This window comes from Manacus candei, unplaced genomic scaffold (assembly GCF_025592945.1).
Source record: "Manacus candei isolate 608988 ecotype Guabito, Panama unplaced genomic scaffold, ASM2559294v1 h1tg000015l, whole genome shotgun sequence".
Classification (NCBI taxonomy): Eukaryota; Metazoa; Chordata; class Aves; order Passeriformes; family Pipridae; genus Manacus; species Manacus candei.
In genome coordinates this window covers 22,524,846-22,546,776 of record NW_026138063.1, presented here as the reverse complement: position 1 = coordinate 22,546,776, position 21,931 = coordinate 22,524,846, and the positions used below count along the sequence as shown (strand labels likewise).

Here is a 21,931-nt window from a genome sequence, read left to right as displayed (position 1 = left end):
CTTTAGCTTTTTCTTCAAAAACTTGTTGAAACACCAGGTGGAGGCAAAAGGATTTGTATCCAGAGGGGCTTTTCTGTGTCAGCACAGCTCTCAGTGCTGGTGGCACCCACAGCACACCGTGGGGTGGGAGCAGCTCTGAGACCCACCCAGGTCCTGCAGCAGGAGTAGCCCCTTCTGAACACTGGTGGAGCAGGGCTTTGCACTCTGGCTAGGGGGAATTTGTATACCAGGCAGAAGTAGGACTGGCTGTCCTCCTACTCCCACCAAAACCTCTAGAAACACTTGTTTTACTCTAAACTCTTTGCTAACATTATCCAAGGAAAACAGAGGAGACCTACCTGTGCTGTTGAAATGCTCATTAAATTCCAGCATCCTGATTCAGACCATTCTCTTCTTCTAGAAGCACTGGTGGAAGAAATCAAAAATTTTCAAGTTCATTCTGATGACTTACATAACTGATATCTAACAGCTGATTCTTTAAAAAGATGATTTTTCAATAACTTCAAACATCATATTAACACAGAGGATATGACTCGGTCACTTGTTTGCTGAATCACAGAATATTCTGGGTTGGAAGGGACACATAAAGATCCTCAAGTCCAGCTGAAGAAATCTGAACAAGATCAGTTAGAAAGGCTTTCACAACTGGAAGAAGTTGGCTGCTGCTGGTTCTTGCAGCTACAGCTGACAGGGATCTGCATTCTGCCTTGATTTGGATGAGCAATTTCCTTGTTAAGAGTATCCTCTATGCTCTAGAGACTGGACATGGGATTTCTTCCTCTCTAAACATGAAGTTCTCAAACTTTTTCTTTACAAACTTTCCCCAAACTTTTACATTAGATCTCATTGTAAGAAGTTGAGCAGGAGGAAGATCCTGCTCAGTGCTGCACTGGACCCCGAGCAGTGTGGAGTCCAGAGACACAACCCTGTGTGTCAGGAAAGCTTGGACATGGGAACACGGCCATCCCAGGGCATGGAGGCAGAGCTGCTGCTCCAGCTGTGCCCCCTTGGTACCACTGTGTGCCTCACTGGTGCCATGCTCCAGGAGGGAAGATAAATCAGTGGGGAGGGCAGCTCAGAGGGGAGCATTAGCATTTTACATGTGCTGGAGGGCTTCACTTTTTACTGGGACTTATAATTTAAAATAAATTCTCCCTTGAATAATTGCAGTGCGATTCTGGGAGCACATCCTGAACCTTGCAGAACATTTCCACAAAGCAGCACTTGCAGAATGTGGTCAGGGTTGCAGCTGGCAGCTCTCAGCCCCTTGCAGTGTGTGTGAAGTCCATCCATCTCTCCCCTCACTCCTTTAACCATCTGTGAAATGCAGCCGTTCCTCACGGCGCTGTCTCTGACTGGTGTCAGCTTCCCACACCCTTATCTGTCACATCCAGAGATTTCTCATGTCATGTCCGATACTTTCTCACATCCTCTTCAGTTAGTTTAACCTCAGGCCAGGGTCTAAGTCATCTGCCTGCAGCCTTGACATATGTTTATACCTCAGCTTTTTAAAGATCGACATGTTCCTTCATGTTCCCTCACCAGAGAAATTTTAAATTATGGTGTTATGGTAAAAAAATGGCCCATCTGGACCAGGCACAGAGGAATCCTGTCAGGCTGCTCTCCTGCCTCTGCTCTGGAGTATTTGTCATTGCAGGCCTCAGAAGTGCCTTGGGTTTTAAGTCTTTAAATCACTGGTTAATCTGTTTAATGTGAAGGTATATGTGATAGGTGATATTTTTTGTTGCTGCAGTGTATATTTGATGTATAGAGTAAGACAGATTGTGAGTACAATGGGAAGAGTCTGAGGCAGGTGAGCCACGTGTCAAAGCATGAAAAGGGAGAGAATGGAGAGAAAGAGACATTTGGGGAGGCACAGAAAGGAGAGGAGGAAGGTGCAATGGGAAGAATAGATTGGAAAAAGATGGAATAAGAACCAATTAAAAATGCAAACCATCCAGAAGTACAAGATCCCTTAACAGCCTGGTTTTCATTGGCACTGCCTGAAAAACTTCCCAGCTGGTAGCCAGGTTCCTTGATTTGTCTTGGCTTTGATCAGGAGACAGTTTTTGCTATGATTGGTATTTAAAATATTGAAAAATGAAGGCGGAGGCAATAGCCATGAGGTATTGCATTTCACATGAACAGCAGTCACCCCAAAATGATCACCTTCTCTGAAGTTGGTGCTACAAAAAGGAGAGGAGGCAGCGGTGCAGGACATTGCTGAGCAGTTTCATGTTCTACTCCAGAAGACATACAAATGAAACCACAGAGAACACAGAAGTTTAGTTCTCTAATTTGGGAGATCCTTAGGTTTTGTATGTTAATCCTGTCTCTTTCTCAGATTTTAGACAAATGTCTATAGGGCTTTTTGGGTTTTGTAGATTCTCATCTGAATGTGGGTTTCAAGGTCTGCCTTTCTCTCCTTTTAAGCTTTTTTTTCATTCCCACGTATCTGGAAACATAAATTAAATGTTTATCAACTATAATATAATTACATTTAAAAAACCTCTTTAAAAAAAAAGGGTTAAATCAGACTGTTCAGTCTTAATTTTCTTCTGCCTCATTGATGCCTGGAAGTGTTTTGAAACCATAATTGTGTCTCTGGATACCAAGACAGTCCTGATTCTTAAACCAGTTCCTAACACATCCAAACCCACGTTTTCCTTCTTTGCATTCCTCTCCTTTGCTTATTGTCTATTCCTGTGAAAAGGCTGAACCCGGACTCTTCTGAAGCAGATGTTCCTCTTGTGCTCAACCTCCTAATTAATAACTAAGTTCATCTCTTAGTTTACTAAGTCTCTTCCTGTCCTTCCTGTCCCTCCTGCTGGCCTGAGTTTCTTAGGAATCACCCTAACTCAGCATTCCCACCCATGTCCTTCCTCACCAGAAGGTGTTTGGGTGTTACAAGCTCCTGGTCCTTGGATGATTCTCACAGTTACCAACGAACTTCTTGTGTCTGGCCTGGTGCTGCTCTGTAGCACATGGCTGCTCCTCCATTCTGGGCTTAGTGTATCCACCTTCACTCCTGCCTTTCTTTGCTCCTTGTGCAGGTCATTGCTGTTTAGGCTTCCCAGGGTGTTCCTGTACCTCATCTCCACTGACTTTGTTTTAAATCCTTCTTAACAGGATTAACAAGCTCATGTGCAGGGGCTCTTCTCGCTCCAAAGAGGTGGATTCCATCCTTGACCAGCAGTTTTAAAACCAGACCTTTAGGCTATCAGAGAGAGTCCTCTCCCTCTCATTCTCCTGCCAGGAAGGGCAGTTGTTTTTTGGGGAGTGCCTCTGTGTCTGCTGGTCCCTCTCTCAGCCAGAGGGACCAGGTGTGACAAACCTTTCTCTCCTCCTCCCCTGCTCCTGCGGTGCCTCGGGCATGGGGAGTGGCAGGACAGTGCCCTGGGCCAGGACACTTCTGGCAGCCCCTGGCTGGAGTCTCCTGGCAGGGCACACAGGGACCCAAGGGTGTGCTTCCAACCTACTGGGCTCAATTTGCTCTCTTAGGCCTCACAGAGACCCTCACTATTAGGCCTGGACTGAGCTCTGGGACTGTTGATCCATGAGGGCTTTGGGCTCCACGGGCAGCCTGAACCTTTCCTGCACAGACCTTGGGGCTCTGCTGTGGGCACCGGGTTTTGAGTTTTGCATTTCGAGTCCCTGGCCCTCTGCTCACAGAGGGAACAGCCTTCAGGGAGCTGGAACTGAACCTGCTGCCTCAGTGTAGCTTTGGAGTGCCAGAATAACCTGCTCCTGACTATCTGGGGCTCAGTAAGCTGAGGCCAAGAGAGGCTCCCAGTCCTGTGAGGGGATCAGCACACAGCAGAGGGGACGCCATTTCTGGCACTGCAGCACAGGCACCACTGAGACAACAGCAAGCAGCACTTCTCTGTGCTTTTGTGGCACCAGATCACATCCATATAGAACTTTTTTTCAAGGAAGTTATTTTCTGTACCTTGAAAGATCTTAATGCTAGATCCTTTTAAACATAACTTGCATCTCATTGACTTTCTCTGCAGTGGTAGTCAAAAAGATCCCAGGAAAAGAGCATGGCTGCTCAGAGACTCCTCATGGATGTAAAGAGATGATTTCTCAGGAACAATAGTTCTCATGGAAATTCTGAAAATCCAACTTCTGTGCTTCTTTTATCTTCTATTTCCATTTTTGAAATAGGTGTGAAGGAGGAAAGAAGCTTTAAAAAATTTAAAAATAAGGATTTTTTATCTTCTGTTTTTATGTCAGTCTCTGAATGTTCTTTCAGTTTTTAGCTTGAGGATTTTTAAAATACAGACCTGATTATAGAATAGACAAATTCAGAAATGAAGCCCTTTGGGTATGGAGCTTTATTTATGAAGTTCAATAATTAGTTTTAGCTCTTGAGCAGCTAAAGGCCTTAGACTTGGTAGTGTCTTCACTTTCATAACAGTAAGTGCACACTGCAGTGAACTCTACAGATGAAATTTGAGTAGATTTGTGTTTATAACCTTTTTGCTATCTACAAATATTTTCCAAAAAGAATCCCTAGTTTGCTTGGACTGTGCAGTTGAGTGAAGTTGTGGACCTGCAGCACAGGGGGATCCAGCCTTTCCCTTCATCAGGGGTGTTGCTGTAGGATAAAAGCCTGGATCCATAGGCCCTGTGTGGGATCCCCATGTTTGCTGCCTGCAGCCCAGCAGTCCCACCTGAGGAGCAGCTGGGCATGAGCTGCCACTGGAGGGGCCCTCAAGCCTCTTCATCCTCCAACCTGTGCTGTCCTGTGCTGAGAGATGGGGCTGTAGAACTTCCAGGAAACACATCCAGGGTGCATTCCCTGTGGCCCTGCCCTGGGAAATGGTGGAGTTGCTCAGCCCATGCTCAGTCATTTTGAGCACTGATTGCAAACAGCAGGTATCAGCCCTGAAGTACCTGGATCTCTTTCCTGAAGCCCCACTGCACCAAGCCCTGCAGATTGGACATCTTCAGTTTGTGTTTGCTTGCTGCTGCCTTTGTCTTTTTGTGGAGTTACTTGAAAGGGAAGCAGTAACTGGCATGTAAGTGAAGGCACATTAAATTCTTTCCATATGCAGATAGGGAGGAAGTTCTTGGATTAAGCTGAATTGCAGGTTGGCTTTGGTCATCTATTTGCACAAAATTTTAAATTTTAAATGATGATGTTCTTTAATATTCATGTGCATTTGATGAGTGTATTCTATCAGCTAATCTTGCTGTGTTTTGTTTAGCAAGGTGAAGTGAGGTTGAAGTGTCTGAAAGCTCTTCAGAGTCTGTACACCAACAGAGAGTTGTTTCCCAAACTGGAGCTGTTCACTAATAGATTCAAGGTAAGAGGAAATACAATTTTTGGAAGGAGTACAGAAAGTAAAAGTGTCCTCATCCTGTTGTGGTCTTTGAGTCATGTCTATTAAATGCAAAAATAAACTCCTTTGTGGCAAGGCTTGTACCTGCACTAGCAAAACTGTATTACTGAGTGCTGAGATGAAGCCAAATCCATTTTACAGTTTTTATCCTGAGAGATTTGTCAGACTTGGCCAGGATGACTATTTATCTGTTTGTATTATTGATAGCTTATATATTGTCATTACTCAATCTGCCTGTACTTACTTAAATTTAGATTTATTGAATTTTAAGGACATGTACTTACACAACCTAAAATATATCTGAAAGTAACAGGCTATAACAAAAGATTGGTTGTTCCACAGCTTTTTAGCTCAGTATGTGGTGGTGTTTGAAGGGAGACACGCTTGGGACTGCATCCCAGTCCTCCAACCAGTGAAATCCCTTTTGCTGCAGAAGTGGAGTTTCCCCTGTGCTTCCAGACAGCCCCCTGAGCACAGCTGTCCTGTTCAGGAGAGAAGTGCTGGAGGAGCAGCTCACGGGTTTTCATTAGCACTAACTTTTTGCTTAATATCTGGCTGAGACTGTGGCTGTTAATTCCTTTTGTGGCACGTCTGCTTCATTTCCCAAGTGGAGTGTCTGGAGAGCTGAGTGTGGAAGTGCTGTCCTTGCTCCTCTGGGATGCCTGGTGAGAGGGAAGCTCTCAGGCCCTGTCACCACATCAACTGGCACCTCTCATGTTTCCTTGCTGTTCTGGAGAGCACAGAGCTGTGGGAAAGGCTGCCCCCCGAGGAAAGACTCATTTGTTTTGCTCTAAATCATGATTATAATGCTGATGATAAATTCTGTTTAGAAAAGTAGAAATTTAAATACTCATAAATACAAGGCTTAAACTTCTCCCCATGTATTTTATACTGCTTCACTGGTTTTGTCTGTCATTGCAGTGGCTACGAACTCCTCCAGTTTGATCTAGAAAGCACAAAATATAGAAAACTTTCCATCTTCCATACATGGAAATAAAATGGATGGAAAAATAGTTTATAACATTATAAATTTATAAAATTTATTAAAAAATAATTTATAAAACCATAACAATAATCAGCCTTTTACCACATTCACTTGAGATGGAGAAAAAAGATGCTTAACCTGCAGTAAAGTCTGAAGATTAAGGAAGGCTTTTTGTCCAAAATGAAAGTTATTTAACAGAGCAGACTCTTTATTAAAAATCTCCGTCATTTAAGGTTGTTAAGGGCAGATTAAATAAATAGGACTGAACTGGGTATAGTTGACTTTAAAGCAGGAGAAATAACTGGATCATTGTGTGAGATCAGCTGAGGGCCTGCATTTTTCTGATTTTGGAAAGTCAGTTTCTGGGACTGCTGCAGTAAAACCAAAGCTTCCTCTTACAGAAAAGTCCCTGGCAAGCGGGTTCAGACCTCAGACTATGTCTTTAATGCCTCCCTAAGTCTGGTTTGCTTTATCATCTCAGGACAAGCAGAAAAATGGACCCTCCAGCTTTCCTGTTCTCTCTGTGCAGATTTAGATTTGTTTATATTTGCTCCTTCTGTAATTCCATTGATTTTGAAATAGGCCACAAAAGCCCTCGTGGTCTCTCTATCTGGTTCTCTTTACGAGACAATGTGCTGGATGTTTCTCCCTCAGCCTCCCAGAAATTGTGAGCTGCCCTGAGGCTGAACCCATCCTGTCCACCAGCAAACCTTTTCAGGAGACTGGAGGCACTGGGAGCAACAGTTACTCAGTATTGTAGCCCAGAAAACTGGGGGGACATGAAAGCTCTACATACATCCTCCTGGCTTTTCCCAGTGCAGACAGTTTTCCCAGAGGAAGCTGGGTTAGCCTGTGCACTGCTGCTGGGTTGGGTTGGCACGAGGAACTTTCGTTGCTGTCAAAAGCAGTCAGAGGGAGGGGAGCCCTGTCTGGAATCCTCACTGTCCCATTGGAGCTGGTTTTACTACAGAAGTCTGTATCATTCTGAGATAAATAAGAGAAAAGGTGAACTCCAAGTCTCTGTGAGCCTAGAGAACAGCATTGTTCAACACAGTGATTTCTCAGTTGCAGTTCCCAGCCACATCAAGAGAACAAAAGCTGGCATGGCCCGAGAGCTGCCCTGGGATTTACAGCTATGCTGACAGGGATGTGGCCTCTGGCACCAGGAGCGAGCAAAGTCTCAAATTAATGCTTTTTGAGGCTGTGATACATCAGTTAAATGTCTTGCCATCACAAACTCTACCACCACCTCTTTGAAAAATAATTGACCTGAGTGCCATTTGCAGTTCCATGGCTGCTTATTTATATTTCCTCATCAGAATTAAATCGACCTGCACACTTCAGCTGCTGTTCAGCTCAATCCATTCAAACTGTCAAGAGAAGTCTCTCTAGAGGTCTTCTGGCTCTTTAAAGAATAAATTAATTTGATCCAGAGTGCCTTGTGCTGGGGTGTTAATATTTCACCACCTTTCAGATAGCTGTGTCAAAGGATCTGCTCGTGTCACTTTGCCAAAGGAAAGTTGTAGGTGATATGCTAGAAAGTAAGCTTTGTCCATCAACAAAAATGTTGTCCATCAACGAGGAGACTTGTTTTCCATCAAGAAGTCCTTTCTGATACACACATTAACTGAAACCATCAGTGCCAAAGCCAAGACACCAGGAGATTTAGATGCAGCCTTTGAATTCCTGTCCCTCGTCCCTGACCCTGTGCAGGACAGTTCTGTCTCCACGGCCTGAGAGGCAGAAAGAGCAAATCTGTATTTACTCCTCAGTCTGACTTGTTCACAGCCTAATAACAGCGTGGAAAACTGATCATCATAGGCACTGAAAATTAATATTTCAAGTTCTGAGTACAGGCCTGTGCCTGCTGTGCAGCTGTACATGGTACAGGGAATCTCTGCAAAGGCAGATGGAGCAGCTGGACTTGGCAACTTCCTAAAGCACAGAGGTCCACCTGCAGAGCCATTCGGTGTGCAGGTCTCTCTGGGGAGGCTCTTGGTGCCTGGCTGGTGGCACACCAAGGCAGAAAACAAGAAATGACACTTCCACACTGTTTATTTTAAGCCTGATGTTTGAGAGAATGGCCTTTTTGGATAAGAAAACATTCCATCAGTGGGTTTCAAAGTGCCCAAGGACTCAGAGGGCCCCTCCTGCTCTGCAGGCAGCAGAGAAGATCCCCTCCCTCCCAGGCTTTTTCAGGGATGTAGAAGTTTTATACCTGAGTGCTTATTCCTTTGCATGCAGGTGGTTCCCTCCCTGTGGTATCCTGGAGTGTAAGATACACTTTGAGGGAGTACCTGGAATTCCACTGAAACATGTGAGATCAGTATCCCTGGCTGCTCTTTCTCTTGATGTTGTATTGGTTGCTGTTCCTTGGCCAAGACCTTAGGAAAAATTAGGCAGCAATTTTTTGTCTTGTTCATACACAGGATTTCCTGTTTGGAAAGTTGTTTCACTGAGTCTCTTTGGGGACTTCTCACAGTCTCTAAAACTGTCACGATAAAAGTTAAATGTATCAAATTCCCCAGGAACTTACTGTAGTTAATAGAGGCCCGTTCAGTCACAGTGACAAGAAGTGTCTCTGCAGCCCTGGTGGTGTTGGGAGGTGACACTTGGGACAACCATGGTGCATTCTTCACATACTGATCCAGAATTTCTCTGTTGAAATAAGCATCAGTTACTTGATACTCCCCTTCAGCCTTTAAATGCCTGGAATAGAATAGAAAAGAGGTGAAAACCTTTCATTTGTCCTGATTTGTTCTGGTGATTTTCAGTGTTGTTGCCTTACCCTTCCCTTGTTTCTTTTCCAGTCCCTGACTTCTATTTTTTCCCATCCCAAAATGTCATATAATACCTGGGCCTTCCTGAAGCAAGTTAAGCCAGAGAAATCAAGTTTTATTTGGCCCAGTTTCTTTTCATTAACTTGATCAGTCAAGCAAAGAGCATCAAGACACCCTGAATGTTCATGGCTGGATAGAAATTCTCCCCAGATAGGAAGGACAACATACACTAATCACAGCTATTTTTGTGCCAGTAAGCAAACTGAAACTAGGGAGAAAGAAACCCTTAGGAGACTTCTCATGACGACAGGGTCCTTGAAGTTATAAAATCATTAGATTGGACTGCAAAGTGGTGTGCTTGTCTCCACTGGGAAGAGAACAGGAAAATACAAAGTCCAACCATGGAATTTCCTGCTCCCCTGGGGAACATCTGTAGTGTAGTTCTTGAGCTCAGCTTCAAACCTTAGGATGTAGCCTGGTGTAGAGGCCACAACTTTATAGGCAGTTTGCAACGTGAGTATTCAGTAGTGATTTCCTTCACAGTATCTCCAGAAATGCAGCGTTCCTTGCTCTGAAATGGTTTGGTTTCAGGGGAGTGAAGTGGGGCGATTTTTGTGCTGTTGTCCAACCCAAGTACATTCCTTTTCAGAGAAGGCCTGTTCAGCTAACCCAGCCCAGAAGAGTGCCTGAACTCCAGTGTCCTTCCTCAGTTGCTGGGGAGCACAGCTGGCTCGGGGCAGTCTGAGCAGCTGTCCCTGCCTGTTCCCTGGGCACAGAGCACTCGGCTGTGCTCAGTGGGCATTGGATGGGCAGTGTCCAGTTGAAACACCTTTCTCCCTAGACTGTCTGTCTGTGATCTCTGGAGTTCTCCCTCTGGTAGCTGGTTGTTTGTGTGTGTCCCTGACATGCCATTCCCTTCCAGGACCGCATTGTGTCCATGACCCTGGACAAGGAGTACGACGTGGCCGTGGAAGCCATTCGATTAGTGACACTCATCCTGCAGTGAGTACTGCTCCAAACCCCCCTGCTCCCCTGGGGAATCACCTGGGCCAGCAGCATTCCATTGGCTGATTGCTTTGCTTGTGTGTTGGAGGGAATTTCTTACCTTACACTTTGTATGAAGTTGAACTGCACACGTGGCAATAGGGACAGGAAGCTGAAATAAGAGATTCTGTCTCATGGAAATACAGTAGGCAAAGTATAAAAATGTTTTGCTGTGTTGAGCTGTTGGTACCTCCGTTGTTGTGGAAGAATGCCAAGGGCATTTATGCCTTTTGCCCAGGGCAGAATGACTGTCCTCCCCAAAGCAAGTGCCTGTGGGTCATGTTTGCTGAAGTAACTCAGTGAAGATCCAGCGTGGGGAGATTTGCTGGGTTACCTGACACAGCTGGAAAGAGAGGCACCTGGGAGAAGGTGATTCCAGGCCTCCAGCTTTCCCTTGCAGGGCTGCAGTGGCTTCCCTGAGGCACAGATCCAGCCCCAGAGCCCTCCCACGTGTGACTGACCCAGCCTGTCCCCCCAGGCTCGTGATGTGCTGCTGGAGGGGCACTGCCCAGCTTTTGGGGTTATCCACCAAAAGCTGTGCTAAAGGAGATCTATTTGACAAACAGATGCACAAAAGTTTTGCTTCATACTTTATCCCCAGTAGCTCTACTTTAAAGAATGTTTTTGGACCTGCAGAATTTGGATGAAAGATTACAGTAGCTTTTCCTCTCAATAAAGAGATCTGAGCTTCTTTTTTTTATTTATGAGTCACTGTGCTTTACAGAGATTGGACTTGTAATATTAGGAAAAAAGGAAGTCTGGCATTTGCTGTCATATTTTTAAAGCAAATATAACAAATATGATCAGAAATGAGATGTAGAGCACTCCTATTTTCTACATTATTAGCAACATTTAGGAACACAGTAAGATTCAAGGACAAAAATTACCCAGTGCACCTCTTTTTGTCCTCTGGTTGCATGATGAAAGCCCAGCTAAATGCATTTAGCACCAGAAGGGTCTGGGTCACACTGGTGAGCACAGGGCAATGTTCTGACAGGCAGGAACTCCAAAAAGGTGTCTGGAGCAATCCTGGTGGGCAGTGACCAAGTAAACTTGTTTGTAGTGTGAGGCCAGGCTTTGTAGAGTCCTGCTAAGGAAACGTTTCTGATGAATGCTGAGTGAACAAGGATGGAAGCAACACTCCTGATTGTGACAGTGCTTGATGTTTTTATATTGTTGATGGAATATAATAGTTCACAGCATTTCTCAAGAATGCTGCTGTGAAATGGGAGTTTTTCTGAGTTTCAGAAAACTCACACAAAATCTGCCTTGAACTCAGAAGCTGCAGAAGCCCCAGCTGAGTCTTTTACCCAAGACAAAGGTAAAAGGCGGCCTGTTCTTGTCAATAAATAATTACAGAAAATAAACTGTTCATCCTCCTTCATGCAGCACAGCAGGGTATGATCACATGCAGCTGCTAGGTGTTGAAAGGGAAGTCTGTCTGCAGTCAGACACTGAGCAGTGTACAAGGGAAAGCAGTTTATTGTATCAGCATTATTGGAGCTCCAACTGCCCCCCCAGTTCAACCCTGAAGTGGCTGTGTGTTGGTTTTTGGGGATGCTCAGTGCCAGGCCTCTGTCCCCACATCGTGGTGTATGTGACCTGGTGCCCAAATCCAGAGCATTTCTGTGCCTTCTCCCATTGCTGAGACAGTTTATCCACCTGGCCTGGCCCTTTCAGCAGCTGGAATTGGGAATATTCCTTCCTACCCCCCAGGCCACCTCCTGCCCTGCAGCAGGAGCGTGCAGAGTGTCCCATGGAAAGATCTGCTCCTGGGCATGGAGCAGACCAGGAGGCTGAAGCAGGTTGTCCCAGGCCCAGATTTCAATACCTTAACCATTCAAAGTTTTGATAGCAAGCAAACATAGCCAGAGAAGTGAATAAGTTTAAGCAAGGAATTTCATTTTCCTTGTGTGATGCTCTGGAACAGACTGCCCAGGGAAGGGGTGGAATCACCATCCCTGGAAGCGTTGGAGAGGCCCGTGGATGTGGCACCTGGGGACATGGACTAGTGGTGACCACGGTGGTGTTGGGTTAATGGTTGGACTGATGAGCTTGGAAGTCTTTCCCAACCTAAATGTTTCAGTGATTCCAGGTTTTTAGTTTACTAATGTTTGATGAGTGTTTGGCATCTTCAATATTTATGGTTAATGTGATGGTCTAAGGAATGAGCAGGGTGGGATTTGGAAGCAGTGATTCTGATTTTTTCATAGTATTATTTTATCTCTATATTGATACAACTGGGAGATGGAAATCAGACCAACTTTCAGTCCTACAGGCCCTTTAAATACCTCTGTGGTTGGCAATTGAACCAGAGATCCTTGAGGTCTGTGTTAAGCCATTCAGGATTTTGTAGGAAGGAAATCAGTCTGTCCAGAGTGAGTTGTGGGGGGTGAGGGGTTGGGAATGAAAGATCTGCAGTGGTTCAGGTGTTACTTTCTGACTCTTTCAGTGGGAGTGAGGAGGCTCTGTCCAACGAGGACTGTGAGAATGTGTATCACCTGGTGTACTCAGCACACCGGCCCGTGGCAGTGGCAGCTGGAGAGTTCCTGCACAAAAAGTAAGTTCCAGTTGCCCTGGAATAAGACCAGATCTGTGAATGCTTTCTAGACAGGTAAGATCAAAAGGCAAAAAAGCAATAGAGTGAAATATCCCTTAGGAAATCAGGTATTTAATTTAAACCAGAGATTTACTCTCTTGTCTAAAGTCAAGACCTAAAGACTTGAAGAAATTGAATTTGCATTTTTCTTACTCTAGAATCCAGGTAACTTTTCCTAACTCCTCCAAGGGTTAAATATACAAAGGCTGTATAAACTTCTAAGGTTTAAATCCTGCAGCACTCTCTGAATTACTGTTGTATGATGTGTATATGTAGGGCCTACATATCTGTTATGGTCTGCCTGATAGACAGTCATCATTTCTACCAAGCTTTAAATCACTTTATTTCAACACAGTGAACTTGAGAGAATTTGCTGTAGTAAATAATTACTAAGTTTGTTTCTGAACTCACTGACCTCCCCTGCGTTTCACCGTGGTTCCATTCCCATGTGCCCACTCTGCCAAAGGAAATGAGCTCCCTTTTCCCTGGATGTGAGTCACAGCACATCAGGAACTGTGGCCAGGACAGTGCCATAGCAGAGGAGTAACCTCTTCATTTTAGGGTTTGCAGTTTAAAATATTTTAGCAGGAATTTTATTCTTTCCCCTCATGGTTGTGACATTTAGAGTTTTTTAATATGTACATAGAGAACCCAGGTTATCTGATCTTTCATGCCAAGATACAAATAGAAAAAAAAATACATAAAAACACCCATTTTCCTTTGCCAGTGTTCTAATTTTCTATGAATTTAGAAGTCCACATTGTATTTGTAAGCTTTCAGTGGTGGAATTCCAGCTTCATGATCAAGTATTATCTGTTCCAAGGAATGAGTTTACAAAATTCTGTTACATTTAGTTTCCTACATGACATTTCACATGTTATGGGAAAGTGTGGGGTTCTTTTTAAAAACATTCAGTGAAATTACTTTGTTAATCAACATGTGACAAAATAATTTTGAAAAATGCCTTGAAGATGTAAATGAGGACATGTTTGCACCTTAATGCACTCAGGGTAAAGACAAGACTTTATCCTGACTTTTCTTTACAGGATACTGTGCTGTGTTCTGTGGATGTCTCCCAAGGTAAAAGGCAGAGATAAGATTGCCCCATTCTTAACAACTCATTTTCTTTGGTTTCTGCGAAGAAAATCCCCAGTTAAATAAGTTGGAATCTCTTTGAGGCGTTTGAGGTGTGATGTGTCTCACCTGATTTTATACATTTCACTCTCATTTTCTCTGTGTAAGCTGTTGTTAGACCTGCTGTCTGTCCTTAGCAAAGAGAGCAAATAACACAGAGCTCTCTGACTCCCTGAGGGGCACGGCCTGAGGTTGTGCAGCACCTGCAGAGGGCTCATTTCTGGTCTGGTGAGGTAAGCAGGGGGACAAGGTGATGTCTTTACCTAAAATACAACATTTGAGTGTTACTTGTCCTCTCTTCAGGGAATTATAGCAGAGAAATCAGAATACTGTTTCATGTTCCAATTTGCTTTGTGATTGTGGTTTCCTTGGAAAAGCCAGGAACAGTTTTCAGACTTCTCCAAGTGAACCCCTCCTTGCAGTAACTGTCACGTGGGCCCAGCTGAGAGCTCCTTCAGCTGTGAAATTTGAGCATTGGGAGGGGTTTGAGGTTACCATCAGGGGCTCAGTGCAGAGTGGATCATTTACCTGTAAAAGCCCCAAGTAATGTTTTATCCTTTGTGCTGCCACTGGTGCCTGAGGTTGGCTGTTCCTGGGGTGTCAGGTTTGATTCCACCCTGTCCCAGTCAGGGTGAGCACTGCTGGAGGAAGTGCTACCACCACTGTAGGGCTTGAGAAGTTACCAATGCAAAACTAGACTGATGATGCAAATATTTAAAACTCTGCAAACCCCTTTAATATGTTTTGGAGAGCTTTTTCCTGGGTGAAATTCTTTCAGCCCTGTGAACGGGAGGACTCTAAAGATGAATCCATCTCTTCAGACAGGCAGAGGTCATGCTCTCTTTCCCCTGAAAGAGGTAGCAGAGATACTTTCCCTGTGCCTTATGAGCAGTTCTGGTGTGTCAAGAAAGAATGCTCATCATTATTGCAGAAATGAGATTTGTTGTGATAACCATGAGAGCTCCTTTTGCTTATTTTCAGGCTGTTCAGCAGACACGATCCCCAAGCTGAAGAGGCTCTAGCAAAGAGGAGGGGGAGAAATAGTCCAAATGGAAACCTTATTAGAATGTTGGTTCTTTTCTTTCTTGAAAGTGAGGTAAAAAATTCATTTTAACCTTTACATGGTTAATAAAACCTGGAACTTAAGAAGTGATTTGACATCATACAGTAATAAATTGTCTGTCTTTTCCTTTTTTTTCATATTTTCAGAAATACTGTAAGCCCTTTTCCCTGCCCCAAATTTCCTTGTCCGTGAAGCAAATTCAGCTGCAAATCTTGGTCGTGGTTTATTTAGCTCGTGCATGTCCCCACTGTCCTCACACTGCCCTGCTGGTGGGGAAGGGCTGCCAGGGCTCTTGGTTGCATACAAATGGAAAGGGTGTTGTTTTTTTTTAGCATAACCATGCAAGGATAACACCCCTGGAGTTACTCCTTGTGGAGTAAAACAATTTGAACCAGGAAGGAACAAAAATTGCGGAATATCTCAAATTAATATTAGAATCCTCAATTAACTCAGTGGGAAGGACCTGAGAGGCCTTCAAGCAGAGTCAGCTGGAGATTAGAGGAGGCCCTCCAGGGCTTTGTACATCTTGAGAATGTTGGAGGGTGGAAATGCAAACAAGTGTGGTGACATGAGGTGCTGGATGAACACACCCAGGGGGAGTTGGGCCCATAGTTTGTGTCTGTAGACACAACACATATGGGAAGTTTTATGGGAGACCTACTAATAGTAATTTGGGGAAAATGTCAAGAGAGTGGAGGAAAACTTGGGAAGATGAACTGTCAGGTACAGGATGTTCTGAAGATAGAGGGGGAAAGGCTTAAAAATTACACATTTGGTTTAGTAATAGGTAGACTGAAAGAAAGGAATACAAAACAAATCCATTACAGCTCTCAGTCTCCTGTCTCACCACCTTGCCTCTTTCTAATGCAGTGAGAAAGTGAGGAAAGGTAAATTTACAGCTTCTGGGCCAAAGAAAGCAGCTTTATGGAAAAGAAGCTCAGTTTAGATTTATTCCATTTTTTCTGTTAGAATATAACCCCACTGCACTTGTATCATTCAGCTGGAAGAAAACATTCCCAAGTTAGTTTCCAGCTGAATTTTCTTTCCAGCTATCATAACATACATGCCCAGACACTCTGCATGCCCAAGTGACTGGGGAAGTTGTAGAACTGCTTGTACCAGCTGCTGTACTGATGGTTGCCTTGGGTTTTCTAGTTGCATGAACATGCAGCCTATTTGGTGGACAGCTTGTGGGAGAGCTCCCAAGAACTGCTGAAAGACTGGGAATGTATGACAGAACTGCTCCTGGAGGAGCCAGTCCAAGGAGAAGAAGGTATTGCTTTAACCTCTCTGCCTTATTGCTATTGCACAGTATTGTTAATTATTCCTTAAATACCACTGTGACCCACAGTGAAATATCTTTGTGTGTTGTGGTTTGTTTAGAAAGCATATTTGAAGAAGATTTTAGTTTAATCCATTTTTAATGCACGTTGCTTTAAAAGCAGCAATTTGTACTTTATTTGTACTCTGTTTTTCTTCTCGTGAAATCTGCTCTGCTGTGGTTCCCTAAAATTAAAGGCTAGGACTTCATTCTGTCAGAATGTTTGAATAGCTAGTGCATACATGAACATTTCAATAAATTGAATAGGTAATGCAATTTTGAATAAACAAGCACTTCAGGTGGTGCTAGTTAAATCTGGGGCTTTCCAGGCAGTGTGAAAACCCAGTGAATTCTCCAGAGGAAAAAAACTAAGGGGATTCTTTCACCATTAGTTTCAAATTCCTTTTGCTAATAATCTGTGTGTGCAAGGTGGCCAGGGAGGTTGGGGGCAGAGTCCCCAAGGGCAATGGGTGTCATCCAAGATCCTTTATAATCCTCTGTGATTCTCCTGCTTTGGGCCCTTTGCAGGGGGTTGGGTGGCTGAAAAATTCAGGTACTCTCCCAGCTTCCTCAGCAGGAAGTGAAGTGATGTGCTCATCACCTCAGTGCTTCAAAGTGTGACCTTTTGGTATCCACCTGCTACAGTGGGGCCATTTAACAGGGGAATTTCCTTAGGAAATCAGGCACTTTGGTTCTTTGTGTCTGCTTAGCCCAGTAGGGTCTGATCCTCCAGAATTGCCTGCCAAAGGGCAGAAAATGTGTAAGGCAGTGACAGTGACTGGGGTGTCACTGACTGTCCTCCAGGATCTTTATCATATTGCCCTTCATTCATCCTTTTTCCCAGACTACATTTCTCTGGACTTCTCTCGGTTCAGTCATGTGCATTTTAAGATGATGTGAATAGTAACTCAAAGAGGAAGCAAGGAAGCCCTGATAAATGTGGCAGAACGAGATTGTCCCCAGTGTTCCCTGTCCCTGTGCTCCCCCACACACCCCGAGCCGTCCCTGAGCTGTCCCGTTTCCCCCTCAGCCATGTCGGACCGGCAGGAGAGCGCCCTCATCGAGCTCATGGTGTGCACCATCCGCCAGGCCGCCGAGGCACATCCCCCCGTGGGCAGGGGCACGGGCAAGAGGGTGAGTGGGGCCCAGGGGCACGGGCAAGAGGTTAAGTGGGGCCCAGGGGCATGGGCAAGAGGGTGAGTGGGGCCCAGGGACATGGGCAAGAGGGTGAGTGGGGCCCAGGGACATGGGCAAGAGGGTGAGTGGGGCCCAGGGGCACCTCAAGCCTCTTGGGGCCCTTTATCTGCAACGCCACGTTCTGATGCGTCTGGATTAGACTTTCCTAATGCTCTTTAAACTGCTTCGTGGCAACTCTTCTGAAGGAAAATAGTAGAATTTGTATTTCTGGATGTGTTTGGGCTTTTCTTTGTTTCTTTGTTCGATTCTGAGGTTTGTGTTGCCAAGTTGAGCAATATAAATTTCCAGCCTGACAGTCTATTTTAGTGATTTTTTTTTAGATGTTCTTTTTATCAGGCCCCTGGCTTACACTTGTAATGTACCCACATGTACAGCCCTTAATGTTAAATCTGGATTAGAGTGGAAAGTGGAGAGCTTGGCAGCAAACAAGACTACCTCTGCCTGTCTTCCATGAAGTGAAATGTGCTGCTAATACGGACATTAAATTTGCAGAAAAGCCAACAGTATCTTCACCATGAGAGTGTTTAAGCACTGGAACAGATGCTGGGAGTTGGTGCCCCTTCCATCTTTGGCAGTTTTCAAGGTCTGACTGGACAGCCCCTGAGCATCCCAGTCTGCCCCCTGAGTGGGCTCTGCTTTGAGCTGGAGGGTGGGACTGGGACCAGTCCGAATGCAGCTGTGGGTTTGGGTTTCCATCCCTACCTGCCCCTTCCATTTATCTTCTAGTGACTGAGGATCAGGAGTCCATTACTAAGACTGGACAGGCACTTTTAAACCTTTCAGTATAAGTCATAAGGTCAGGGTGATACCAGGCTCTCAGCTGTATTCTCCAGACTTAGCAGCATCCATGTCCAAAGGACACCCGGCTTCCCAAACGTATCCCCCTGATTTTTTGTAGTCCTCATCTTATTTAGGATAAACTAAAATGGAATAAACATGTGTGAACACATGGTATTTCTGTTAGCTCCTGTTCTAAAGAATTGTAACCAGTTCATTAAAGAAAGTCACAGATTTAATAAAGGTGAAATCTGGGGACAGAGTTCTTTATTGTTAAACTAAATGCAGTTACTTAACTTGTTCATTTTTATATCCCAGAAGCAGAGTAGCCTCATGTCCAGTAACAGCATCTCAGGAAAGGCTCCAAGAAACCATCAATTTAAACATGGTTTATGTACCTTAATTTAAAAAGCATGTTCTGAGAAATTTTTAATTTATTAAAACATTTCAGTGTGTGTGTGGGAATCTATGAAAGCACTTAATCAAATTTACACAAATTTAATCCTGTGTTACCAGAACTGTATTGTAAGCACAGCTTTTTTTGTCTCAAACTGCAAACCCTTCTAGCAGAAGTGACCTTTAAATTTAACAAAAATTTCATGTTTGTATTTTCTGATGGGAGCAGCAAATAATGCCACTGTTAACTTTCTCAAGAGATCTACAGTTCAGTTCACTTAAGTTCAGCAAATTGCTTAATCTTAGATTTTCGATGTCTGTATTTCTTCAGAGCTAAATAAAACACATCAGTAAAATTAATTTCACCTTCTGAAGACTGATCTAAAGAGCCCCAAGGTCACCCTGGGGACCCAGGTTAATCCTGGCCCCAGGGCACAGCAGTGTTTGATCCCCAGGGCACAGCTGGGCTCTCAGGGGGTGGCTGGTGCTGCACTGCTGTGCCCAGGGCTGAGGCTGCTCCCTGTCCCCCCTGGGCCATGTGCTCTGCAGTGCTTTCTTCCCCTGCTTACAAAGCCATTCCCCCTCCCCTCCATGGTTGGTTTGGATTGCTGCTGACACAGTACCCGTCACCCCAGCAGGTGTTTTGTTTCCAGCTGTTCTCCTCACTGTCAGAGAGATGTAGGTATGACATGGAGCTTTTGCTTCTTTCCAGTTAGACATGAGTGGTGGGATGGTAACTGCAGGCATCTCTGGCTTGTCACTGGAGGTTTGTCCTGTCTCCTCATCTCACCAGCTTATTCTGACTTGTAATGGAAGCAGATTTCTAATTAAGCACTCACCTTGTGGAATAGTTTCTCCTCTGACTTCAGCTTGTAACCCTTCCTGTGCAGTCTGGCCCCTTTGCTGTATGGGAATCATTAGCTGACTCAAGCATTTTATTCCCATGATTTGTTTTCAGAAGTGTTCTTTCCTTTCTGAAGCCAGCTCTAAGCTTTCCTGAGGCATGTTTGGGTGATTGTCTTGTTCCCAGGTGGTTTTGCTGTGACAGCATTAGTGCTGTATATCTGTCCCTGACCTTGGTGACGAGTTCTGGGAACTTGGATGTACCTTCTCACTGAGAATTACATTCCAGTTAAGAGATGAGGCCATGAATCTGCTCATGAAAATCACTGTCACAATGTGCTTTGGGTTTGGTTTTTTTAATTATACATCAGTTCACCCTGAGGTCTTACATTAACACTTGGTTTAGTGTGTGAAAGCCAGAGCTTGGAAGCAATAGCAAAACTTCCACCGACTTGGGGTTTATTTGAATCCTCAAAAGATGTCAGTGTGTTGAAACAATATCATGCTGGGTGATATGATATTATCCTTTATGATATTATCTTATGATATTATCCTTTATTATGATATTATCCTTTTCAGTCACGGCTTTTAGGATGCGTGGTCCTCCCATTTAATCACTCTTCAGCCCAAATGTGTTATTTGTTATGAGTTATTTGTTCCTTCCTCTTTTGATTTATTCAAAATACACTTGCATGGATTTTTGTCTGTAATGCAACGTTTAGAAAAATTAAGGAATGCTATAGGCAAAAATCGAACTTACTGTAGTTATTTTTGATCACTTGCAGGTCTTGACAGCAAAAGAAAGAAAAACTCAGATAGATGACAGAAATAAATTGACTGAGCATTTCATTATTGCACTTCCCATGTTGCTATCCAAGGTACAGTTTTCCACAAAGTAACTCTCCCGGGGATTTACAGCTGTCTTGAAGCTTTCTCAGTTGAGTGCAGGAGTTTGATTTCACTTCCCTGGTTTTGTGTTGTTTCCATGTGTTCCAGTACTCTGCTGATGCTGAGAAGGTGGCAAATCTCCTGCAAATCCCTCAGTACTTTGATCTGGAAATCTACAGCACGGGCAGAATGGAAAAGGTACAGCACCCTGGGGGCTCTCAGGTCTGGCATCCCCATTCCAGGCACCCAGAGCTGTGCCTTCCTGGCACAGGAACAATCCATCCCCTGTTGGTGTGTTCTGGGAATGGCTTTTGCTCTGAGTTCCGCTGCTCAGGCAAGGGGAAAGCTGAACTTCTTTTCTGATCTGCAGCATCTGGATGCCTTACTGAAACAGATTAAGTTTGTTGTGGAAAAGCACGTGGAATCAGATGTTCTGGAAGCCTGCAGCAAAACCTACAGCATCCTCTGCAGTGAGGAATACACCATCCAGAACAGGGTGGACATCGCCCACAGCCAGCTCATCGACGAGTTTGTGGACAGATTCAACCATTCTGTGGAGGATCTGCTGCAGGAGGTTTGTTCTCTTCACAATCATTTCGTTAATTACTTAGAACATGCCAGAATAAACTGCAGAAAAACGTTCTGACCAAGCCATGAATTTGTCCATCTGAAGATGTAGAGCAGCAGCAGCTATTTCGTAATTATTTGGAGCTGTTTCTCCATGTAGAAAATCCCTTACACTGGCCATTAAGCCTACAAATCATTGATGCTGTAAAAGAAAGACTACAGGACAATCCTGCCTCTGAAAATTTAGTCTAGTATTTAAACAGCCCAGATAAGTGGGTGAAAGATGATGAAAAATGCAAAGGAAATTGCATTTACATTAATGCTTGTGGTGATTCCAGTAGTCCCAAATAGATATGCAGGCAGCAAGATCAAGATTGGATTATGTTTTGAATGGAAGAGAGGATTTAGTAAAATATTTATAATGCCATATTAAAAGAGCCCTGGCAAGAATGAAATAAAGATACAGGTCTGAAACCTGGAAGTACCTGGGATTTAGTTGTAAGAATTTATGCTTCAAAAAGCATAAGACAGAATACATTAAATAAGAATAGAAACCTTACTCAGTTTTTCCTCTTTTGCATCAATTTAAATTTGTGTAGCATTACTTAATTTGTTATAATTTTCATGCTCTTTAAACATAACATGAGGGCTGCATAGATCTTGTTCTTCCCTTCCAGTCATGCACTGCCCTGTGGTGGGTGCATTTAATTTTTGATGCACATTGAGAGAAGGTTAAGCTGCAGTCTGTGTTTTAGAGTGGCATATTAAAGGAAATACACCTTTTTTTCTCATTTTTATGTAACATGCCACATACAGACACACTGTATCTGTGCCTTGTCACCTGCAGAGCAAACACAACGTTTGTGTTGCTGCAGGCCTGAAAAGTCAGTGCCTGCAGGAGGCAGGGCCTCAAAGCCCAGGGGAGCTGGGGCACCACTGCTTTCTTTCCCAAAATCCACTGGCTTTGCTGTCCACCTGGCTGCCATTTC

General features: G+C 44.2%; 1 protein-coding gene across 1 annotated transcript in view; it reads left to right on the top strand.

The window, feature by feature from the left end:
- The window catches only part of STAG1 (stromal antigen 1), a 159,144-nt gene that overhangs the window by 107,296 nt on the left and 29,917 nt on the right, over positions 1–21,931 (top strand). The window contains exons 11-19 of the mRNA XM_051782368.1: positions 5,214–5,312; positions 10,036–10,115; positions 12,610–12,717; positions 14,872–14,986; positions 16,109–16,226; positions 17,305–17,408; positions 20,273–20,365; positions 20,484–20,573; positions 20,746–20,949. Of these exons, the coding sequence (XP_051638328.1) occupies positions 5,214–5,312; positions 10,036–10,115; positions 12,610–12,717; positions 14,872–14,986; positions 16,109–16,226; positions 17,305–17,408; positions 20,273–20,365; positions 20,484–20,573; positions 20,746–20,949 (1,011 nt within the window). The remainder of the gene's footprint in view (positions 1–5,213; positions 5,313–10,035; positions 10,116–12,609; positions 12,718–14,871; positions 14,987–16,108; positions 16,227–17,304; positions 17,409–20,272; positions 20,366–20,483; positions 20,574–20,745; positions 20,950–21,931) is intronic.